This window comes from Corticium candelabrum, chromosome 5 (genome assembly GCF_963422355.1).
Source record: "Corticium candelabrum chromosome 5, ooCorCand1.1, whole genome shotgun sequence".
NCBI lineage: Eukaryota > Metazoa > Porifera > Homoscleromorpha > Homosclerophorida > Plakinidae > Corticium > Corticium candelabrum.
Window position 1 is genome coordinate 1,695,456 of NC_085089.1, and position 22,967 is coordinate 1,718,422.

General features: G+C 40.1%; 4 protein-coding genes across 4 annotated transcripts; all 4 read right to left on the minus strand.

The window, feature by feature from the left end:
• Positions 1-1,006: 1,006 nt before the first annotated feature.
• On the minus strand, positions 1,007-11,954 carry LOC134179256 (uncharacterized). Its single transcript, XM_062646115.1, has 29 exons — positions 11,807-11,954; positions 10,657-11,745; positions 10,084-10,586; positions 9,874-10,022; positions 9,775-9,811; positions 9,557-9,712; positions 9,376-9,443; positions 9,198-9,300; positions 9,084-9,131; positions 8,929-9,021; positions 8,758-8,871; positions 8,594-8,679; positions 8,401-8,532; positions 6,879-6,960; positions 6,635-6,710; positions 5,777-6,193; positions 3,816-4,563; positions 3,517-3,761; positions 2,950-3,446; positions 2,743-2,891; positions 2,633-2,669; positions 2,420-2,575; positions 2,289-2,356; positions 2,119-2,227; positions 1,995-2,042; positions 1,844-1,936; positions 1,664-1,777; positions 1,493-1,578; positions 1,007-1,412 (listed from the first exon to the last, which is right to left on the minus strand). Exons 1-29 carry the CDS (start codon positions 11,919-11,921, stop codon positions 1,232-1,234), a joined length of 5,799 nt encoding a protein of 1,932 aa, XP_062502099.1. The 5' UTR covers positions 11,922-11,954; the 3' UTR covers positions 1,007-1,231.
• LOC134179745 (ephrin type-A receptor 4a-like) lies at positions 8,205-10,075 on the minus strand. The gene is made up of 10 exons (XM_062646694.1): positions 9,874-10,075; positions 9,775-9,811; positions 9,557-9,712; positions 9,376-9,443; positions 9,198-9,300; positions 9,084-9,131; positions 8,929-9,021; positions 8,758-8,871; positions 8,594-8,679; positions 8,205-8,532 (listed from the first exon to the last, which is right to left on the minus strand). The coding sequence occupies exons 1-10, from the start codon at positions 10,005-10,007 to the stop codon at positions 8,352-8,354; spliced, it is 1,020 nt and encodes a 339-aa protein (XP_062502678.1). The 5' UTR covers positions 10,008-10,075; the 3' UTR covers positions 8,205-8,351.
• A 2,766-nt stretch (positions 11,955-14,720) lies between the features above and the next one.
• LOC134179743 (ephrin type-A receptor 4a-like) lies at positions 14,721-18,328 on the minus strand. The gene is made up of 12 exons (XM_062646691.1): positions 17,877-18,328; positions 17,666-17,814; positions 17,570-17,606; positions 17,361-17,516; positions 17,205-17,272; positions 17,037-17,139; positions 16,912-16,959; positions 16,754-16,846; positions 15,510-15,623; positions 15,291-15,376; positions 15,050-15,234; positions 14,721-14,988 (listed from the first exon to the last, which is right to left on the minus strand). Exons 1-11 carry the CDS (start codon positions 18,291-18,293, stop codon positions 15,054-15,056), a joined length of 1,452 nt encoding a protein of 483 aa, XP_062502675.1. The 5' UTR covers positions 18,294-18,328; the 3' UTR covers positions 14,721-14,988; positions 15,050-15,053.
• Positions 18,329-18,772: 444 nt separating this feature from the next.
• LOC134179258 (macrophage mannose receptor 1-like) lies at positions 18,773-19,914 on the minus strand. The gene is made up of 3 exons (XM_062646118.1): positions 19,473-19,914; positions 18,924-19,411; positions 18,773-18,847 (listed from the first exon to the last, which is right to left on the minus strand). Exons 1-3 carry the CDS (start codon positions 19,912-19,914, stop codon positions 18,773-18,775), a joined length of 1,005 nt encoding a protein of 334 aa, XP_062502102.1.
• Positions 19,915-22,967: the final 3,053 nt, after the last annotated feature.

Below are 22,967 nucleotides of genomic sequence, written 5' to 3' on the forward strand. Positions count from 1 at the left end.
TTCTCAAAATGTTTTAGACTTGTGTAGTTTGAAATGGAAATGACAGTCCTAGTAAACGTGTGCAGCTCGGCCGTGATTTCAATCTTTGATTGCATCTCTAAACAACTCCCACATTACGCTCAACATAAACGGAAGTACGTAGCAGCTGACGGATGTACGTAATAACACTGGTTGCATCTATAAACAACTCCCATTGCCTAGGGTTCCACGAAAGAGATACACGCTTACATGCACAGAGAGTCAGACAGGACGCCGCGCCGTTGAACATAGTCGTACATGTTCAACTACACGCAACTGTAAGCAGCATGTAGCAGCAGGTGGAAGTGGCAGCTAGGCTTCCAAACGGTAGTCACATGTACACACGTGACCGGAACAACATGACGTTGTGGAAAGCACTACGTGGAATTGCATGGCAGTAGTTGACTGATGCACGGTGACTTTGCACATTTCTAGCTGTTGGGTCAGTGCAATTCTTCACACAAGAGCGAATCGTTTGGTGTGACTCTCGTCGTTGTAGCTGCTTCGAGTGAGGCGCTAGCCTGGCTGACAAAAGTGAAATGTGAAATGTGAAAATTGAAAGAATAAATCGGGTTTTTTTACTTGCCGATAGCTGGCTTCTGAGGCGCTTAGTGTCAGCGGTGATAGTCTGGCTACCATCAGGAACGTTTGAAGTTGAGCGCTTCGTGGGTCAGAGATCTCTGTAATGAGTTCTGAGAGATCCCGTTCGGATACTTTTGTATGGGCCGCCATTTTAAGTTCTTCGCATCCCTACATAGGGAGTGCGGTAGCACTCCCTGATACTACGTACTGAATTGTTGTAAGAATTTAGGTAGAGACTAGAAAACTAGAAAGTCTTTCGAAGTAGTTAATGAAATGCGTTTCTTCAAACATGAAATCTATATAGAATAGATACCGTGACAAAGTAATAACAGATAAATAAATTAATTAACGTGTGTGTGTCCTTAAATTTTTAAAATCTCAATCTAAAGAGTTGTGGTCACGCATTACCACCATAGTATTATAATTTGTAATGCAAATTCTTTCAACAAACGTCAAATTAAAAATATTTGTCTAATTTATACTTATACATAGTGCAAAGTCTCTCCAATTACAATAATAGTCAGCTAACCAAAATTTAAAATATTTGAAAATTTTAATTATAACGCAGTCAGCAGCTATACAAAGGTGTACAGTCAATATCTTGCAAAAATACCGACGTTGTGTTGTATGATCAGTATTTTTTGTAAATGTGTTGCAAGTCTGTGTAGCAGTTTTCTGACACGTTCAGCTCGTCTCCGAGTTTTCCTTCAATTAGAGCCTCTCCATTTCTGTTACTCAAAAGGAATTCGTCAGCTGTCGCGAGCCTCTGCACGATATTTCCAAAACTTGGTCTCTCATGACTATCAGGGTGCCTGACAATACAAAAGATAGTGGAATTCTGAATACAATCGATATAAGGGCTCAATGTGATGATGATGATGTCCACACTCACCAACAGTCAATCATAAGATGATAGAGAGAACGAGAACACCCTGGGGGAGGAGGAAGACGATAGCCAATCTCAACCTTCTTCATCACCTAAAATAAACATATATTTACATAAATAACTTAATTTATAAATAATTTTTGTATTAAAAGATCCAGCTAGTGTATATACAATCACCTCACTATTGTTGATATAACCAAATGGACGTAGTCCTACCGACCACACTTCATAGAGAACAACTCCATAGCTCCACACGTCACTGGCAGTCGAGAAACGTTTATAGTTCCAAATCTGAAATGAACAGACAAGCATTAGCTCACACTCTGTAAGTCTGTTTTCTACTTTTTCGATTGCTACCTCAGGAGCACACCATTTTATGGGCAATTTCCCGCCTGTAATTGTGTAGTAAGTGTCGCCAGACACGTCACGTGCCATTCCAAAATCTGCGATCTAAACAGCAACAATATTGAACATAATTGTTAGCTATATAACGCTAGTTGATATATACCTTTGACGTCAGCTTACTGTCCAGCAGAACGTTCCTTGCAGCTACATCCTGTACATAAATTAAAAAATAATTGCATATCCATAATGATTTATTATTATTATTAATGATCTAATTCAGCACTGACCCTGTGAACGAAAGACTTGCGCGAAAGATATTCCATTCCGTTTGCAATATCACGACACATTTTCAACAGAATTTTGTCAAAACCCGTGAAACAGCACTTCCCGACGGATCTATCAAGAGACAACACAAGCTTGAGTCATGTGACTCAACAACAGTCCACGTGCTGCATACTCTAGTCTGTGTTTCTCAAGATAATTCTTCAGATCACCATTCTGCATGTATTCCAAGACCAGCATTATCTAAACAAAATTGCCCAAATATTATTCAATATTATAAAAATGTTTAGGTAGAGATAGTGTTACTGGGGATCCAACGATAACAACACCATACAGACGAATTAGGTTTCGATGACGGAATTGACCCGTGATCACTGCCTCCCGAAGAAACTTGACGCGATCACTAGCATCAGCCTCATTCTTCAGAGTCTTCACCGCCACTGCAATATTCTCTCTATCATTCTAAGTCGAGTGATCACCAATCATATTATTTGTACACGAGATGCATAGAGCTCTTACCGCTCTCCACACTGCCTTCTCTACGAAACCAAATGCTCTGCACATGCAACAACGAAGTTACAATCTCTAATCTAATTAAAACATATAATTAATTTATGTTAATTGTTTACCCGGATCCGATGTTTTCCATGTTGGTGACGTCACACCTGTAGATCTGTCTGAATCGATGCCCTTCGAGTTGCCCATATAGTTCCTGTTCTGTGGAAGCCGGTTCACAATACGTATCCTCATCCTCTGCACTCAGTAACGTTGGTAATATCTGTACACGTAGAATGTAGAGTACAATGCATTACAAATATGCTAATCAAGCTGCTAACATCTTGCTCTCCTTCTGTGACATCTGCAGCAGCCAACTCTGAGTCTTCGCCAAATGCCACATTTTGGTAACATTGTGTGTTTGCTTCTGTCGTTGTAATTGCTTGTGGTTGTTCGACTAAACTCTCGTACGCAGTCTCTGGGCTTTCAATATCAAAACCTTTACCAACAATTTCTGCATATTCTGCTGGTGCCACATTTATTAGTCTTGCTTGGTAAGATCCATCCTCGTCTCTAGTTGTTGTCGTGGCGTCATCGTTTGTTTGTTGTCGGTTACTCGATTGCAGTGTTTGTAGGTAGTCTCTAAAGGCGCAAGCTAAATATTGATTCTCACTTTCAAGCATTTGGATTAATGCTTCTGTTGGTTTGTTTATCATCGTTGGTTTTGTAGGATCATGGGAAACGGTTGCTGTAGGATCACAGTAAACGGCTGCTGTAGGATCACAATAAACGTTATTGTCCAGTGTAGCTAAGCCATGGTTATTAAAGTGGCATCCACCTATTGTAAAATTACCAACAACGCTGCTTGAATTCTAATATTTCAGAGTAAGAGTTTGAGCTGCTACTACCTGCCGAATGCGTTTGAGATGTCTCGGAACGGTGCTTGCTTTTTCTTCTTTTCCAGAAAAGACACGCCAGTATTACAGATGCGATTAACACAGTGACAGCCACTGCAGCTGCAACTCCAGCGTATAATGCGCTGTTTGATGAACTTGTTTTTGTTTCGCCCGCTACTACCGTCTTGTCTGCTGACGTTGGGGTATCTCGATCAAGAGAAGTTGGTGTATGCTCCGTCCCTATAGTTTTTGTGGAACTAGACAAAACATATTAGAAAGTGTTTGATACAGTTGATATAGAAATACTGCACCTAGCACGAGCAGTAAGCATTCCTGCCTCGCTGGTTGTAGATGTAGCTTGTCTTGTAATCTCTGTTGATGACGCATGCGTAGAAACATTGATAGACGATTTTGAGCTGACTTCAGGAGTAGTTGGTAACAAGAGAGTTGTTGGTCTTAAAGTAGATTGCGATGTAACTGTAAGAATCGTGGCAGAATTTCTAGTTGTGGTTGTAGAACGATCTCTAGTGGCTGTAAGAGATCTACTAGTGGTCGATGGTGTGGTAGACGACTTAGTAGGTATTGTTGTAGTTGCAGCTGTTGACGTGTGTAATGTCGTAGCCGATAAAGTCGTCGGTGACTGTGTTGTGTATGTAGACGGCGTGAGATCATATTTACACACGTATGGATATACAGACGTACACCTTTGATCTCTCCATGTTCCATCAGATACTATCCTCGCACAATCGCCACTGCCATTAGGCTCGCTGATCGAACCATCCCAGTTTGTGTACGTGCTTTGCGTGCCGTCACTCCATACAAACGTATCCTCCAAGACTCTATCATTCAAGCCAATCCATGCGTCATCTGTGTCTGCTGTGGATGTTCCTCTCAAAGTTAAAACTAAAGAGTTCTCGTTGTCTGATGCGATAGAAGTGAGATGCCCTCCTTTATTGATGCAGTCTGTTTCTGCCTCATCCCAAGCTTTGGGTATTGCAACAAGAAGGTAACAACTCAGTCCACTACGAGTCCAGCCTGATTGACATTGCATTGATGATGCTAGACAGCAATGAAACTTAATTAAATACATAAGACTGAGATCCATCAAGATCAAACAACGTCTGGAAAAGGGTTGAATAAGAACCCATACACATTGAATAAAAGTATGTTTGAAATTTGAATTTCAGATTTAGTGTGCTTGAATGAATCAGGTCGTACTGATTCTAAATTTTTAACTAGATCGTCAAGTGATGAATTCATAAACTGAAAGCTCAGGGGTGGCCAAGTTCGGATAAGGCAGGTGCCTTGGTGTGGCACCAGGAACGCATCCTGGTACTCAACAGAAATGACAAGCCCAACTCGGGACACACCTGCGACTAGTTTGAAAGACTGGTTTAAGGCTACCTACAAGTTAGTACCTACCTACATAGGACATACACACATTTGTACATTCATACATACATAGATACATACATAGATACATACATACATACATACATATATACATACATACATACATACATACTCATATCACAGTGTGATGCCTTGTGTTCACGGAATCACCGTTCTCAAGGCATCATGCACTGTGATATCATACACACATACATGAGTATGTATATGTATGTATATGTATGTATAAATGTATGTATGTATGTGCATATGTGTGTATGTACTATGTAGGTAAGTGTACTAGTAGGTAGCCATATCGCAGTGCTGCCTTGTGAATGTTCACGTGACATCACCATCTGCTTGAGTAGCTTCAAACCTTGGTGCCAATCTCTGCTTTGTTCGAGCCCAAGACCAGTCTCTGGTGCCACAAGTGGCACCATAGTGCCAGTTGGCCACCGCTGATTAGCAGTCAAGCGTAACTATCAAATGACAACAACCATTTTACAATCACTACCTTGTAGAGTCATAAATCTACCGGAAAGAATGAGACAATACGCATTATATGGTGTTGTTGTAGCAGGTGGGTATTCAAATCAACCAGCTAGATGCCATTTTAATGTTACATCAGCAGTATACGTACCTGAAGGTGTCAAGTTTATGTGGAGCTGTGTGTGTGTGTGTGTGTGTGTGTGTGTGTGTGTGTGTGTGTGTGTGTGTGTGTGTTTGTCCATGTGTATATGTGTCTGTCCATGTGTATGTGTGTGTGTGTGTGTGTGTGTGTGTGTGTGTGTGTGTGTGTGTGTGTGTGTGTGTGTGTGTGTGTGTGTGTGTGTGTGTGTGTTAATAAATCTAAAATTAAATACAATAATTGCAAAGTCCATACCGATTGTAGTCGGTGAGTGCGTGGTCGTGATCGGTGCTGGAGATTCACAAACGTAATAATAGCTGCTAGAGCACTTTCTTACAGCCCACTCGCTGTCCGATTCCATTCTCGTGCAGTCTAAACCATCACTGTTGGTTTGACCGTTAGACCAGTGTCTGTACGAACTATTGGTACCATCACTCCATACGAACAAGTCTTCTACAGCCTTGTCATTCAATCCAATCCAAACATAGTCTCTTCTATTCGTTCCTCTGAACGTAAAGACCACACCATTCTCGGCGTTCGACGTGATGGATACGAGATGACCGCCTAGGCTCACACAATCAGCTTCAGCAGAATCCCAATTTCTCTTGGTAGAAAAATAGCGATAGCAGCTATTGCCACTGCTGGTCCATCCTGGTGAACAACCTGGAACCTCTAATCACAAACTATTATTACAATAGCAAAACAACAAAGAGCACAAATTTGGAAAAATATATTATTGTTATTATTATATCTCCTAGCTAACTGCCAAATTGTGGATTTAGTATATTGCCTTCAGTACAGTGTAGTCGTAAAGACACACAGTGCAACATATGACTCTGAGATGCCTTCCATCTCATCAACATTACTATGCAATGGCTCATGTGAGCTGCATGGCACTACCATCTAGCAACAAAAATAGAATCTCTTGTCTACAGCAAATGCAGATAACCATTCTGTAGACACTGCAACTGATGAGTCACTCATAAAAACCATTTGTGTGACAATTTTGAGTGGGAGCATGCAATACAGATCGACTCATCAGTGCTGCCACCCCTACTCCTACTCCCAACCATGCAGCACGGCTTGTACGTACATCAAACATATTTGACTAACCAGTCAACGATTGAAGAACGAGAGCGACCAACAGAAACGAGTTTAGTGACGCAAATACCATGATGCCTCTTAAACGCTAATTATAGAATACGTCACCGCATATCAACTATGAACAATAATTGATTGTGTGTGAACTAATTAGAAGACTAATTATAGAATCATGTGACCATGTAAATATAGAAACAATGGGTTGTGAAGTAGCTAATTATAAATCATACACCATCCACTTGTTTCATTATCTCACAATTTGAATAACATTCTGCATTTCTCCAACAAGACTGGTTGCAACACCTGGGATGATATTGTTGACACTTTGCTTCCTGACACTTTCCAAACACCAAATTGTAAAGCATAAACATTTCATTTTGGCTGTACCAGTAGTGGGTCATATTTTAAAGGTGTATTCAAAACATTACTGATGGTACAAACTGTAAGACTATTTTATGCCCTCGTATGTATTGACTGGATGCCAGAACAAAATCTGCCAATACAAGATATGGGACACTTATCACAAGAGACGTGTGGATTTATATTCATAAACAATGCAATCATATGAGATTGTGCAGCTACAGCTTGATCCTTAATTGCTAAAGAAATCCTTCTGATTCACCATTTGATGTGATTAAAATCAACTATTTAAAGATGTAATTTATGTCAATTTAAATCTTTATCATTAATTGTTATTATTTTTTCGATATCCTTTAGCTAGACTATAATGCCAGAAACACACTGCTACAACAAAAATACTCAAAAAGGACCTATGTCAAGTAGATACCACAAAACGACTTAGTAAGCTCGAGATGAGCTTTATAGTTACTCTGCATAATGTCTATCATCAATAATAATAATAGCATTAAATCCAATATGGTAATGTGTAGAATTAACCAACTTAGAAAGCGTGCACTGGAGCTCTGTACCCTCCTTACGTCATTTACCAAAACGGTGACGTAGAAGAATTGGCTTATCTACTAGTACTGTACAACAAAGCCTTTCCAATTAAACTATAGCTAACTCGATTCTACTAACTAAACAGTTAATTTGCACTGTATTTGCAATTGTAGCGAACCAGGAATTCTGCTGTTCAGTCAGAATATGCGGCAATCGCATATAAATCCGCAAAAACTATTTTCTGAGAAGACAAAATGCACTGCTTGCCAGCACAACATCTAACTGTAGTAGATCTTGCTTACCTTTTTCACTATATTCATTGTTCCTTTCCAACGGCGTCCAAGCTTCTCTCTGAGGTCGCTTACAACTCTTGATCAGGCAGGGAAGTAATCCACTGGTTCAAGCACGTGTACAGAGTGATTAGTCCCGTATGCGGTACCAATGGTCCCGTATGCGGTACCACTAAGCTGTTGCAGTACAGTACTGTTTGCAATGCGCACGTTTTACGAAACACTGGAGAAAACAACATAACAAAACTGCATGGTTTAAAACCTTAAAGAGCAAGATTTCTAATTTTCAAAATTTATAAAACGTTTAATATAAATATTATAAACAAGCATTATAACCTACGTATATGATTTAAATTTATTTGATTAAATTTAGATTTTAGCTTGTATTCTGGTCTGTCTCGTACTATAGTTGTCTATTAAATATATCGAATTTTAGATACATGTCCAGCACACATCAATAACTAACTATCTAACTAAGAATAAAAAGATATCAATTAAAACATTACAGTAAGTATGCGTAGCCATACGACGTAACACAATCAGTATTTTGTATAAATGTGTTGCAAGTCAGTGTAGCAGCTTTCTGACACGTCCAGCGTGTCACCGAGGTTTCCCTCAATTGAAGCCTCTCCTTGTGTGTTAGTCAGTAGAAAGTCTTCAGACGCTGCAAGCCTCTGCATTATGTTTCCAAAGCTTGGCCTTTCATGGGTATCGGGATGCCTGACAACAAGAATTATTGACCATTATAAATCAGAGGCAAAGCATCTTAGTCTATACTCACCAACAGTCAATCATAAGATGATAAAGAGAACGAGAACATCCCGGAGGAGGAGGAAGACGATATCCAGCTTCAACCTTTTCCATTACCTGCAACAAAGAGACATTGGAATAAATACATTTATGTAAGTAATGTTTGTGATCGTTCAGATAAATATGCACATGCACCTTGCCATTGCTGATTGACCCAAAAGGGCGTTGTCCTACTGACCAAACTTCATACAAAACAACTCCATAGCTCCACACGTCACTGGCAGACGAAAAACGCTTGTAATTCCATGTCTAAAATAGACAGCACACACATCACTTCACTCACTATATAACACTACAAGCTTATACCTCAGGTGCACACCACCTTATTGGAACCTTTCCACCTTTAGCTACGTAGTAGTTGTTGTCAGAAACATCACGTGCCATGCCAAAATCTGCAATCTAAACAACAACATTAAAAGTAATTTTTCTATTAACATAATATAATTCCCATTGATGTTTACCTTGCACGTCAGCTCTTTGCCCAACAAAATGTTTCTTACAGCTAAATCCTACGAAAAATAAGTTTTGTCACTAGAATTTCTAAACGCAGACTTAACTAATAGATCAAAACTGACTCTGTGAACAAAAGACTTGCGTGAAAGATATCTCATTCCACTTGCGATATCACGACACATGTTTAGCAGCGTTTTGTCGAATCCGGGACAACTACACTTGCCACTATATAAAAAGCACTCAGACTATTAACTAAGTCCAGTATAAAACAACATGTTTACGACACGTTTTGTGACATACTTCAAGCTTTGGTTCACAAGGTAGTTCTTCATGTCACCATTCTGCATGTATTCCAAAACCAGCATGATCTATTGTTATTATAACAAACTTCCATCAATATTATATAAAACGTATAATAATAATAATAATAATAATAATAATATATTATGGAGGGGCATAACGACACAATATATTAAATTACAGGAGATCCAATAGTGACAACACCATGGAGACGAACGACGTTTCGATGGCGAAATTGACCATTAATCGCTCCCTCGCGAAGAAACTTGACGCGATCATTAACATCAGCTTCATTCGTCAGAGTCTTGACCGCCACTGATAACTTCTCTCTATCATTCTAAAACCAATCGTTACTCACCACACAGTAATAACTAAATCTCTACATTACATCGAGTTTACCACATGCCACACTGCTTTCTCTACAACGCCAAATTCTCTGCGCACAAAACATGGCAGTCACTATATAAATTACTACTAATTATATTGTTAATCGTTTACCCCGATCCGATCTCTTTTCTGTCGATGAGGTCACGTCTGTCGATGTGTCTGAATCGTCGTCTCTCAAGTTGACCGTAGAGTTCCCGTTCTGTAAAGGCTGGTTCCCAATATTTATCATCATCGTCTGATTTCATTGACGTTGTAAATGCCTGTACACGTAAAGTTGATTAGCGAACAATACAAGAGAACTACGGTAGACGATTTGCAAACGTTGTGCTCCCGTGTTGTGGTCTCTACATCATTCACATCAGATTCAGTGTCTGCGTAACACACCGCGTAGACTGCCATTTGAGCATCGACACTTTCGCTTACAATTTCTGCATGTTTGACGTCTCGTTCTGTCCAACATTTGTCACTAATGCGTTCGTATCTATCCTCATTTGTGGTGTTTACGCCAACGCAATTGCTCGTTGATCGATTGCTTGATTGCCTTTTTTCCAACTTTTCTGTAAAGGCGGGCACAAGATATTCACTCTCATCCACGAGTGATTCGATTGGTGCTTGTGTTGGTTTGTTCGCCATCGTCGTTATAGGCTCACAGTAGAGTTCTACCTCCACTGTTGATGCGTGTTTCGTAAAACGAACGTTTGCCGTTGTACCATTAGAAACAGATTTGCTTGCATCTTGAATTGGTGCTTGTGTTGGTTTGTCGATTATTGTTGTTGTAGGTTCACAGTAAACGTCCTCTGATTCGCGTTTAGTAAAGCGGGCGCCTGCAATTGTAAAATAGGACAGAATCACAATACGAATAATCTTTACAATAAAATGATCAAACTACTAGACCTGACAACTGTAGTTGAAACGCCTCAGGATCCTGCTTGTTTGCTCGTCTCCGCCAGAAGAGAAAAGCAAAAAGTAAAGATGCGACTACAACGATAACGACAACGGCAGCAGCAACTCCACCGTACAATGTACTGTTTGAAGAAGTTGATTTGTTTGTGTCTGCTGTTTTCGTTGAAGCGGATGAAAGTAGCGTTGACGTAGAAAGACTGCTGTTAACGCGAGCAACAGGTGCTGTTGATATACGAGTTGTAGATTTATCTGCTCTTGAAGACTCTCTTGATGACGCATGCGTAGTTGGAGTTGTCGTGGACTGTTGTGTACTGACTTCAGGACTGGTTGGCCGTGAAACGACTGTTGTAACTGACGTGGATCCCTTTGCCATTGACACAAACGTAGACATAATAGTAGACAATTGTGTACTGCCCTCAAGAGTAGTTGATGATGCACCATTTGTCGATACTGTCAATTTTGTTGTAATTGGCAAAGGTGCGGTAGGTCTACTAGTCGTAGCACGAACTGTAGTGGCTGCAACAGTGGTCAGAGATGGGGTAACCAAACTTGCTGTAGAAGGAGAGTTTGTAATAGAAGACTTGCTAGTTGGTGCAACATCACTTGTAACAGCCAAAGTAGTAACTGATGTCGTAGCTAACAAAGTTGTCGGATTTTGTGTGGTATATGTAGGGAGCGTGAGCTTATACTTACACACGTATGGATACAAGTCTCCGCACTTCTGATCTTTCCACGTTCCATCAGATGCTATTCTTACACAACCTGCACCACCAAAGTCATTGGGTTCATTGGTTCCAGTGTTCCAGTTTGTGTATGTGCTATTTGTGCCGTCTATCCATACAAACGTATTCTCAACAACTTGATCATGCAAACCAATCCATGCGTCCTCTATGTCATCTGTGAATGTTCCTCTCAAGCTTAGAACAAAAGAGTTTTCGTCGGCTGATGTGATGGATGTGAGATTTCCTCCTTTACTAATGCAGTCTGCCCTTGCTGCATCCCAAGATTTAGACACTGTAACAAGAAGGTAACAACTCAGTCCACTACGAGTCCAGCATGACTGGCATTGCATGGATGACGCTAGAAAACAACAACATTTTAAAATAATATTTTAACAATGTCAAATGACGAAATGTCACACCAGTAGTAAGAGGTGGAGAATGGGTGGTCAGCGTTGGAGTTTCACAAACGTAGTAGTACTTGGTACCCTTGTCAGAACATTTCTTATCATCCCACTGGCCGTTTCCTTTTTTCATTTTCGTACAATCTTGTGAGTTTCCGCCGTTGGGCTGATTGTCATTCCATTGTCTGTATAAACAAGTCGTATCATCACTCCATACGAACGAGTCCTCCACACTTTTGTCATTCAATCCAATCCAAACGTCTTCATTTGCATTTTTTGCCAAGCTATAGACAAAACTGTTCTCAATGTTCGACGAAATGGATACCAGATGTCCGTCTTCATTTACACAATCAGTTTCAGCATCATCCCAATTTTTCTTAGTAGAAAACAGGCGATAGCAACTATTTTCACTAAGATTCCATCCCAACGAACAATTTGTTGCGTCTATAAAATTGCCAATACAGCAACGAGACAGTACAATTCTACATGCATCCTATTACGGCGTGGCTATAGCATGGTAACGGTCACGGTCGGCTTTGCATAAAAATTGCAACATACAGGTCCGAAAGAGTTACAGTTTACACTTCCTGACAAAAGCATGAACCTTCTAACGCAATGGCTTACGTGAGAGAACACGGCACGGTCACGTACGTACTAGATACCTAAAACCAACTTCTAGCTGTTGTCTGCATGTATAGCAATTGCAAGAACGACATTGCAAACAACTGTTTGGTTACAAGTTAGCACATATACGCATACAAATACACACAAATTTGACTGACCAGACGACGCCTGAAGACTAAGAGCAATCAACAGGTACATATATAGGGTTAGCGTTAGGATTCAGCATCATCCCACGTTTTTTCTCGATAAAAAGCGACAGCAGCTAGTCATTAGACGTCCATACATCCTGTTACACAACTCGTAGTTTCTACTCACCAACTTTCATTTTATGCATACACACACACACACACACACACACACACACACACACACACACACACACACTATATATATATATATATATATATATATATATATATATATAGAAATTAGCATCAAAACAACACACAGCATAATTCTACAGCCTTTTATGTAATGGCTCATTCTGCCATTGTCGTTCAAAAGTTCGATTTGCGCTTTACAGTTTGGAAAGAGCGTTTGTCTACAACGACCATTCGATTCAGACACAATGGCTCACGTGAGTAAGGCGACACAACCATGTAGCAGCCAATTCTAGCAAATTCTTGTCGCCTCTAGCCATTATGGAGACAACACTGCAACTAACTGTTTAGCCACGAAAATCAAAAACCAGTTTGACGATTTTGATGTACTAATGACCAAACAGCAGCGCGCTAGTCTTCACTAATCATGCAGTTAGCACAGCTAGTCACTCACATACACAAACACGACTGACCAGACGACGCTTGAAGAGTAAGAAGCACCAACAGAAAAAACAAGTTTGACGCCCCGAAGTCCATGACACGCCCTAATCTAATTACAGAGTCACATGATTATGTAACCGATCCAGCCAGCCAGCCTCCTCACGTCACTGGCAAGCAAATATAGCGTTACTATATTTAATGCCAAATCTAAAATAGACAGCCAACACATTAGTTCACTCAACGAATAACATTTTACACGTACTGTACCGGTTTACACCCTATATCGGATTTTCCCGCCGTTTGTCATGCATGCAGTTGTCGTCTGAAACGTCACGTGTCATGCCAAAATCTGCAATCTAGACGCCAACATACATTAAAAGTTATATTTATTAGATAATAGATATATATCTTGCCTGTTTAATAAAAACTTTTCTGGCAGCCAAACCTACACGTAGAAACAAAACTCGTTAATTTTGTGGTAATTTAATGTTTTTGTTTATGCACTCTCTCTGTGATCAAGACTTTCGTGAAAATATTCAATCCCACTTGTGATATCATGATGCATGCAGTATCAGTAGCCTCTCGGTAGCTAAATCCCGAAAAACAACACTTTCCGCTACTCCCACCAAGAACAACCAATCCGTGAGTCACGTGACCCAACGCACCACTCTTGCTGCATACTCTGTCTTGCTACTATTATTTTTATCACTAATATTATATATAAAATAGTAATATGATAATACATAAAAGTGTGCACAGAAGCTCTGTACTTTACCTATTATAAATCTAAGTTATTTTGCTAAATGATGACGTCAAAGTGTACTCAATATCTACCGATCGAGGAACAAACAAACTTAAGTCTACGGCCTAAATACATTCTAAACAGTCTGCATTGTACTTGCAATTGTAGCTATTGATTGAATCAAGTCTGCCGTTTTTTACTTAAAAACAAGTTAATTAGTTATATGCACCAACAGAACATCAATCCGCAAACAATCCGCAAGACTTCACGACTTACAACGCAGGTATATCTTTAGTACATATTTTGCTCACCTCTCAGCGATGTGCACTGCACGTCTCCAGTTTCTCGCTGAAGCTACAGCCTTACTTGGCTAGATAACGCAGTGTCTAGTGCAGTCAGTCCCGCATGCGGTACACTAATGGTCCCGTATGCTATGATGCCGCTACTAAATGCAATATAGTGTACAGGCACTCTGTTCGCAAAATCACGTTTTTTGCACGTTTCAAAATGCTATACAAAACAACATAGTAAACATGTAATGATTTAAATTTAAAAATAAAATTAATTAATAATGTATTTAGATATTAAAATTTTAATTCAAATATTATAACTTGTGTACAAAATATTTTGTATCTAAACACAGTTTAGAATTCAGTTTTTACTTCAAATTATTACGTGCTATATAAAACGGTTATATTAAATAGATATGTTTAAATTGCAAATGTATACATTTGTATATATTTTTTTTCACAATTTCTTCAAATAACAGATATTATACTGTACCGTAAAACACAATTTGATTTCTTATAATTTTATTAGATACTTGACTCTGTTTTGAAACTAAATTTAGAACCGTTGATGTCAAAACTACAAAACGTGTCACACTCTTCTTAAACGACTGTAACTAATTTAACGTAAACGCACTAATTTTACAATTATTGCCACTCTCTAATACCAAAACCTTAGTTTGCCATGTAATGCAATTTCTTCTACTAAACTTTAACTAGATTTACGATTTATCTAATTTCAGACACAGCATAGATGATGAAGTACTTTCACAGCCCAATGATTAACTAAAAAACAAAAAAGGTATCGAAACATTACAGACAAATTGAAGTTGGTATATAGCCATACGAAGTCAGTATTTTGCATAAGTTTGTTGCAAGTCTCTATAGCAGTTTTCTGACACGTCCAGCATGTCTCCGAGGTTTCCTTCAATTGAAGCTTCTCCTTTTCTGTTAGTAAGAAAAGAGTCGTTGGATGCTCCAAGCCTCTGCACTATGTTTCCAAAACTTGGTCTTTCATGGGTATCGGGATGCCTGCCAATACACAATAATATATACTCAAAAGCAAAGCATGTTTGTTTGACACTCACCAACAGTCAATCATAAGATGATAAAGAGAACGAGAACATCCAGGAGGAGGAGGAAGACGATATCCAATCTCAACCTTCTCCATCACCTGCAACAACGCAGACATTCCAATAAATACATTCACGAGTAATGTTTGTGCTACATAGTTCAGTTGAATATATATATATATATATATATATATATATATATATATATATATATATATATATATGCACATGCACCTCGCCATTGCTGATTGACCCAAAAGGGCGTTGTCCCACTGACCACACTTCATACAGAACAACTCCATAGCTCCACACGTCACTGGCAGACGAAAATCGTCTGTAACTCCATGTCTAAAATAGACAGGACACACCTCACTTCACTCACTGGATTAGTAGCCTCGTCCCCAGACTCTCTCGCGCTAGTCTTGTTCGGTGCCGGTATGACAATTCCAGGCGCGAGAGAGTCTGGGATCATCCCGCTTACTTCCTGCCATGTGCCATATCTCCTTACTAAATGCTCACTAAGTTGTCACCCCAACGTCATCAACTGTTACCCCGAACGTCATCAAGTGTCCCGTAACTTCAAAATCAGATTAGCGTTAGTCTAATCCAATAAACGTACCACACGAGATGCTATGGCCATTGTTTGGTGTTTGTGGCATATCCAGCACTTGCAGACAACTGAAGCACGTTGAAAAGGTAAGACTATGGAGTGTTGGTTACGAGTTTCGTGTAGGCTTGTAGTCTGAGATCTACAATTGGCGGAGTGATGACCTTGTAGGTAGATCACACGCGGCCATTACCGTTTGCGCGCAGACTAGATTGTAGCAAAAAGCGCGCAATGGCAAGGGAAGGGGTTGATCTTGACATGAAACTACCGTCTACCCTTCGAGAAGTCTTCAAGTATGAAAACAAATACATCTTTTCGCGAAAGAATAGCCCTGGAAGGTTCAAGTTGACCCTCCAGACGGTAGTTTCATGTCAAGATCAACCCCCTTCCCTTGCCATTGCGCGCTTTTTGCTACAGAGTCTAGTCTGTGCGCAAACGCTAATGCCGCGTGTGAACTACATAGAAGGTCATCACTCCGCCAATTGTAGATCTCAGACTACAAGCCTACACGAAACCCGTAACCAACACTCCATAGACTTACCTTTTCAACATGCTTCAGTTGTCTGCAAGTGCTGGATATGCCACAAACACCGGTCATACCATCCCGTGTGGTACGTATATTGGATTAGACTAACGCTAATCTGATTTTGAAGTTACGGGACACTTGATGACGTTCGGGGTGACAGTTGATGACGTCGGGGTGACACTTAGTGAGCATTTAGTAAGGAGATATGGCAGGAAGTAGGCGGGATGATCCCAGACTCTCGCGCGCCTGGAATTGTCATACGGGCACCGAACAAGACTAGCGCGAGAGAGTCTGGGGACGAGGCTACTGGATTAGCACATTAAATAGAAAGTTAATAACTTATACCTCAGGGGCACACCACCTGATTGGAACTTTTCCACCTTTAGTGACGTAATAGTTGTCGTCAGACACGTCACGTGCCATCCCAAAATCTGCAATCTAAATGGAAATATTAAATAGATAAACATTTTTCCAGTAGCAACGTATTTCCAGCCCATGTTTACCTTGCACGTCAGCTCCTTGTCCAGCAAAATGTTTCTTACAGCTAAATCCTACACGAAAGAACAGTTTATGCAATTCCTAACGGCAGACTTACAATGGTCCAACGCTCTAATAGATCAACACCTACTCTGTGAACGAAAGACTTTCGTGAAAGATAGTCCATTCCTCTTGCCATATCCCGACACATAGTTAGCAGCGTTTTGTTCAATCCGGGAAGACAACACTTGCGACTACACGAAGGTTATATAATAACTTCAAGTCAAGTACAACATTATAAGACACGTCCTTGGCGTACTCTGATCTTTGATTCACAAGGTAGTTTTTCAAATCACCATTCTGCATGTACTCCAAAACCAGCATGATCTATTGTTAGTAATCAACTTCATCAATATTATATAAAACGTATAATAACAATAATAATAAATAATAATAATAAATAATAGTATATTACAGGAGATCCAATTGTGACAACACCATGAAGACGAACGACGTTTCGATGGCGAAATTGACCATTAATAGCTCCCTCGCGAAGAAATGTGACGCGATCATTAACATCAGCTTCACTTGTCAGAGTCTTGACCGCCACTGCTAATTTCTCTCTATCATTCTGAAACCGATCGTTACTCACCACATTGTTTCTCTATATTACATCGAGTTTACCACATGCCACACTGCCTTCTCTACAACACCAAATTCTCTGCTCGGGAAACAAGACAGTTAATATAAATTACCACTTATTTAATGTCAATCGTTTACCCTGATCCGATCTCTTTTCTGTCGATGAGGTCACGTCTATCGATGTGTCTGAATCGCTGCCCTTCAAGTTGACCGTAAAGTTCCCGTTCCGTAGAGGCCGGTTCCCAATATTTATCATCATCGTCTGATTTCAATGAAGCAGTAAACATCTGTACAAACAGATTCTATTAATGCATAATACAAGTAGAACTACGTTAGACGATTTGCAAACGTTCTGCTCCCTTGAAGTTGTTTCTGGAGCATTCACATATGTGTCTGCATCACATAACGCGTAGATTGCCTTTTCAGTATCAACACTTTGGCTTACAATATCTGCATTTTTGATGTCTCGTTCTGTCCCTATTACTGCTCGTTCATATTCGTTCTCATTTGTGGTGTTTACAGCAACCTGATTGCTCGTCTGTTGATTGCATGACTGACTTTTTCCCAACGTTTCTGTGGAGGCAGGCACAAGATATCCATTCTCATTCACGGGTGATTCGATCGGTCCTTGTGTTGTAGGTTCACAGTAAACTTGTACCTCCATTGTTGATCCGCGTTTTGTAAAGTGACCGCCTGCCGTTGTACCATTATGAAAAGATTTGCTTGCATCTTGGATTGGTGCTTGTGTTGTGTTGTCGACTATCATTGTTGTGGGCTCACAGTAAACGTTCTCTGATTCGCGATTAGCAAATTGGGCGCCTAAGATTGTAGAATTAGCAACAACGCTGCTTGCATACGATCCATCTAGAGTAGAACTTGTTTGTTTGTTTGCTCTTCTTCGCCAGAAGAGAAATGCAAAGATTACAGACACGATAAAAACAATAACGGCAACTGCAGCAGCAATTCCGGCGGATATTGTTTTGTTGGAAGACTTTGATTTGCCTTTGTTAGCTAGAGCAGTAAGTGTTGTTGATACACGAGCTGTAGATGTACCTGATTTTGTAGCCATTCTTGATGAGGCAAACTTCAAAGTCGTGGTAGACAGTTGTGTGCTGGCGTCAGCAGTCGTCGGCGATGAGGTAGATTTTGGCATTAAATTAAATCGATTGCTTGGCGTCGCAGATGTCGACACTGTCACTGTGGTAGGCAACTGTGTGCTGCTTGTGGCATGTTTTGAAACAGTCGCTAAGGCTGACGTAAATTGTGTTGTAATTTCCAATGGCACGGTAGTTCTTCTAGTCGTAGGATGATCCATAGTGTCTGCAACAGTGGTTGGGGGTGAGTTAGACAAGATTGCTGAGGAAGGAAAGTTTGTAATAGAAGACTTGCTAGTTACTGCAAGCTCACTTGTTCCAACCGAAGTAGTAGCTGATGTCATAGCTGACAAAGTCGTCGGATTTTGTGTGGTATATGTAGGGGGCGTGAGCTTATACTTACACACGTATGGATACAAGTCTCCGCACTTCTGATCTTTCCACGTTCCATCAGATGCTATTCTTACACAATCTGCACCACCAACGTTATTGGGTTCATTGGTTCTAGTATTCCAGTTTGTGTATGTGCTATTTGTGCCGTCTATCCATACAAACGTATTCTCAACAACTTGATCATGCAAACCAATCCATGCGTCCTTTAAGTCATCTGTGAATGTTCCTCTCAAGCTTAACACAAAAGAGTTTTCGTCGACTGATGTGATGGATGTGAGATTTCCTCCTTTACTAATGCAGTCTGCCCTTGCTGCATCCCAAGATTTAGGCACCGTAACAAGTAGGTAACAACTCAGTCCACTACGAGTCCAGCATGACTGGCATTGCATGGATGACGCTAGAAAACAACAACATTTTAAAATAATATTTTAACAATGTCAAATGACGAAATGTCACACCAGTAGTAAGAAGTGGAGAATGGGTGGTCAGCGTTGGAGTTTCACAAACGTAGTAGTACTTGGTACCCTTGTCAGAACATTTCTTATCAACCCACTGGCCGTTTCCTTTTTTCATTTTCGTACAATCTTCTGAGTTTCCGCCGTTGGGCTGATTGTCATCCCATTGTCTGTATAAACAAGTCGTACCATCACTCCATACAAACGAGTTCTCCACCGTTTTGTCATTCAATCCAATCCAAACGTCTTTATTTGCATTTTTTGCCAAGCTATAGACAAAACTATTCTCAATGTTCGACGAAATGGATACCAGATGTCCGTCTTCATTTTCACAATCAGTTTCAGCATCATCCCAATTTTTCTTAGTAGAAAACAGGCGATAGCAACTATTTTCATTAAGAGTCCATCCCTGTAGACAACTTGCAGCTTCTAGTAAAATTGTCATTACAGCAGCGAAACAACAAACAGTATACAACTATATATGCATCCTATTATAACGGAGTTATACATACATACATACATACATACATACATACATACATACATACATACATACATACATATATATATATATATATATATATATATTTATCTAGATATATATTTTTTACAATGGTTCATAATTGAATAAAGATATAGTCCCACCACCTAAAGGTGAGCGCATAATACAACTCTAAACATACATGTATGAGTCCCATTTATCAGAAACAGAGCTAACAGCTAATAACGCTAAAATCATTTTTGAATTATATTTCCACAAACAGACAGATAAACGTTCATGTAAGTAGGTTGAAGCCTTGCTAATAGTAAGTCCACTGGTGATGGTAGTCTTCCTAGCGATGTCTTTGAGTACTTCGAGGCTGGATGAAGACCATAGACCAAACGTCTCTACCACTAGAGGATAGAAGAGAGAACCAGTACACTCAACGTTCAAAAGATGGCGATGATCTTTTTCCATCTCCCCTGCTGCTGCAGCAGTACCAGCTGTGTTGGCGGAAAAGATAATATAAGATGGTTGAAGAGAATTTCTGACAGAGAGATCAAAATATGCGGGACGACCTTGCAAAAAATCAGGGTGAAAGACGTCTCCTGGTCTTGATTGATTCTCACTAGTACAGCGTTGTTCACGTCGAGTTATATGTATATGTATATATATATATATATATATATATATATATATATATATATATATATATATATATATATATATATAGTTATAGCATGGTAACAGTCAAAGTCGAAGTAAACGCACAATATATGTTTGCAACGTAGAGATGCGAAATATTTTCTGTCAACACTTAATGACAAATGAACCTTCTACGGAGTAACTCACGTGAGTGAACATGGCACGGGCACGTCCTACATAGCTAAACAGGCTCCTGTTGTATTCAGCTTTCGCAAGAACTAAATTGTTCAACATTGCAACCAACTGTTTAGTCACAAAAATCGTAGTAACTATGTCAAGCGTCAATTCGTAACGTAATACACATCAACCAGCAGTATGCTGAGGTTTAGTACTGTTAATTAGCACATTGGAGAGACAAATAAAGGCATGTACGGTGGGGTGCTTCCCGAGACTGAAAGTTTATGTTGTTGTATGTCTCAAAGAAACTTTACACGTATGCCGTAAGTGTATCTAAATCAAGGATTTTGACTATTTCTGCAATAAATTATTAATTAATTAACTAATTAGAATAGAAGAAAACCTTGACAACTGTAGCGGCAGTAGAGGGAACCTATATCTCATAAGACACTAGCAGTGCAAAACAATTAACTTAAGCAAATCTATTCTTAACTTTTGGTACTAAATTCTAACCTGATATCATATATCATGAGTAAGAACTGGCAGATTCGCCAAAATCATTAACACTGTTAATTAACTTAATTAAGTAAATGCTGTCCTCAACAATGTCTACTTCAACATCCGATCTCGCACTTTTGCATCTATTATCGCTAAGTGTGTCTGATGACTTCTCTTTGTCGTCTGTGTCTTCACCACACACATTGAGCTCATCACAAACAGTCACTGGGCAGACTATCCGCCGCGGATATTTGATAAAGAACCTCTTGATGACATCATCAATGTCAACTTGAAACGTGTAATGAGAATGAAGCAAGGCTAGCCCGTTTAGCCGTTCTTGACCCATTGTTGACCTAATGTATGTTTTTAGTCTCCGCAAAGCACTGATGCTTCCCTCACAAGAGCAAGTAATAACAGAAAACGTTGCAACTAAATACAACAATTGACAAATACAAGGAGCCATTAACCGCTGCGCCAGCTTCACTGTGTCAAAGACGTTGTCAGGTAGGGTCTCAGGAGTGGCTGATTTAGTCGCGTGGGGGTGCTTCCCGGGCATAATGGGAAGCATGCCAGGGCCGCGCCTGAATTGTGATCGAGACTTATGAATTCTGTCACACCTAAAGTTCAGCACACATTGGAGACATATAAATAACTTTTGAATGGATTTCACTAGCTGAAACTTTACTCACTTTCACGAGAAGTCACAGCAATATTAACCTAGCTGTCTAGGTATATTTAGAAACATGCAACGATAACATGCTTCAAACCATGCATCTACTATAGCTTCATTCACACTCCTATATGTTTCATGTTTCCCTAATCCTGACTAGCCTCGGCCTCCCAGACCCGTGTAGCGCCGATTCAACTCCACTGGTCGGGGATGGTACCGCCTCTTCTCGATATTGCGGTTGGTCCTAGTACCCGCATTAATAAACCTAAAGTGTTCAGTTTCGTAATGCATACCTTTCCAATTACAGCTGTAATCAGCGAAGACATTTCATGCCTATCTGCTGTCTACCAAAGACTACACCGTACACAAACGATGACTTGTATTGCGCTCTTCACACAAACTCACGTCCCTACACGTCGTGGCTTGTATTCTGCGCCTGTCAACGGCAGTAACGACACCTACTAGTAGAGCCGTTTGTTCTAATTTACGAACCGATGCATCGATCGACATCTACACTAGCTAGCCAGCTGCATGCTCAACGACTTCATGATCACGTCTACTAGACAAAGGCTTGCGTTGAATTCACGGCGAAGTTTTGTCGCGATTTCGCGGCAAGTCACATTGAATCCGGATGAGTCACAGCGGATGCGTACATCGCGAATTTTCATCGCGAATTCGCGGCTCCACGCACGACTAACAGCGACTGCAGCGGATTCACGGCGATCAGACACATACAAATCGCGTCCGCAGCACCATTAGTAACAGAAAGTGTTTCCTAACGTCCCGTTCGCGTTCCCTACTAACACACAAATAATAACACTGTAGCTACTGTAAACACAAAGGTACTGTGCAGCGGGATGCGACACGGTGTTCTAGCGGGACATGTTTTAGTCGTTCTTGTATTACAGCCGTAAGTGAAAAGGTATGCATATATGAAACTGAACACTAATGCTGGTCTTAGAACCAACCGCACTATATTGAGAAGAGGCGGTACCATCTCAGACCTGTGGAGGACGATTTTGAATCG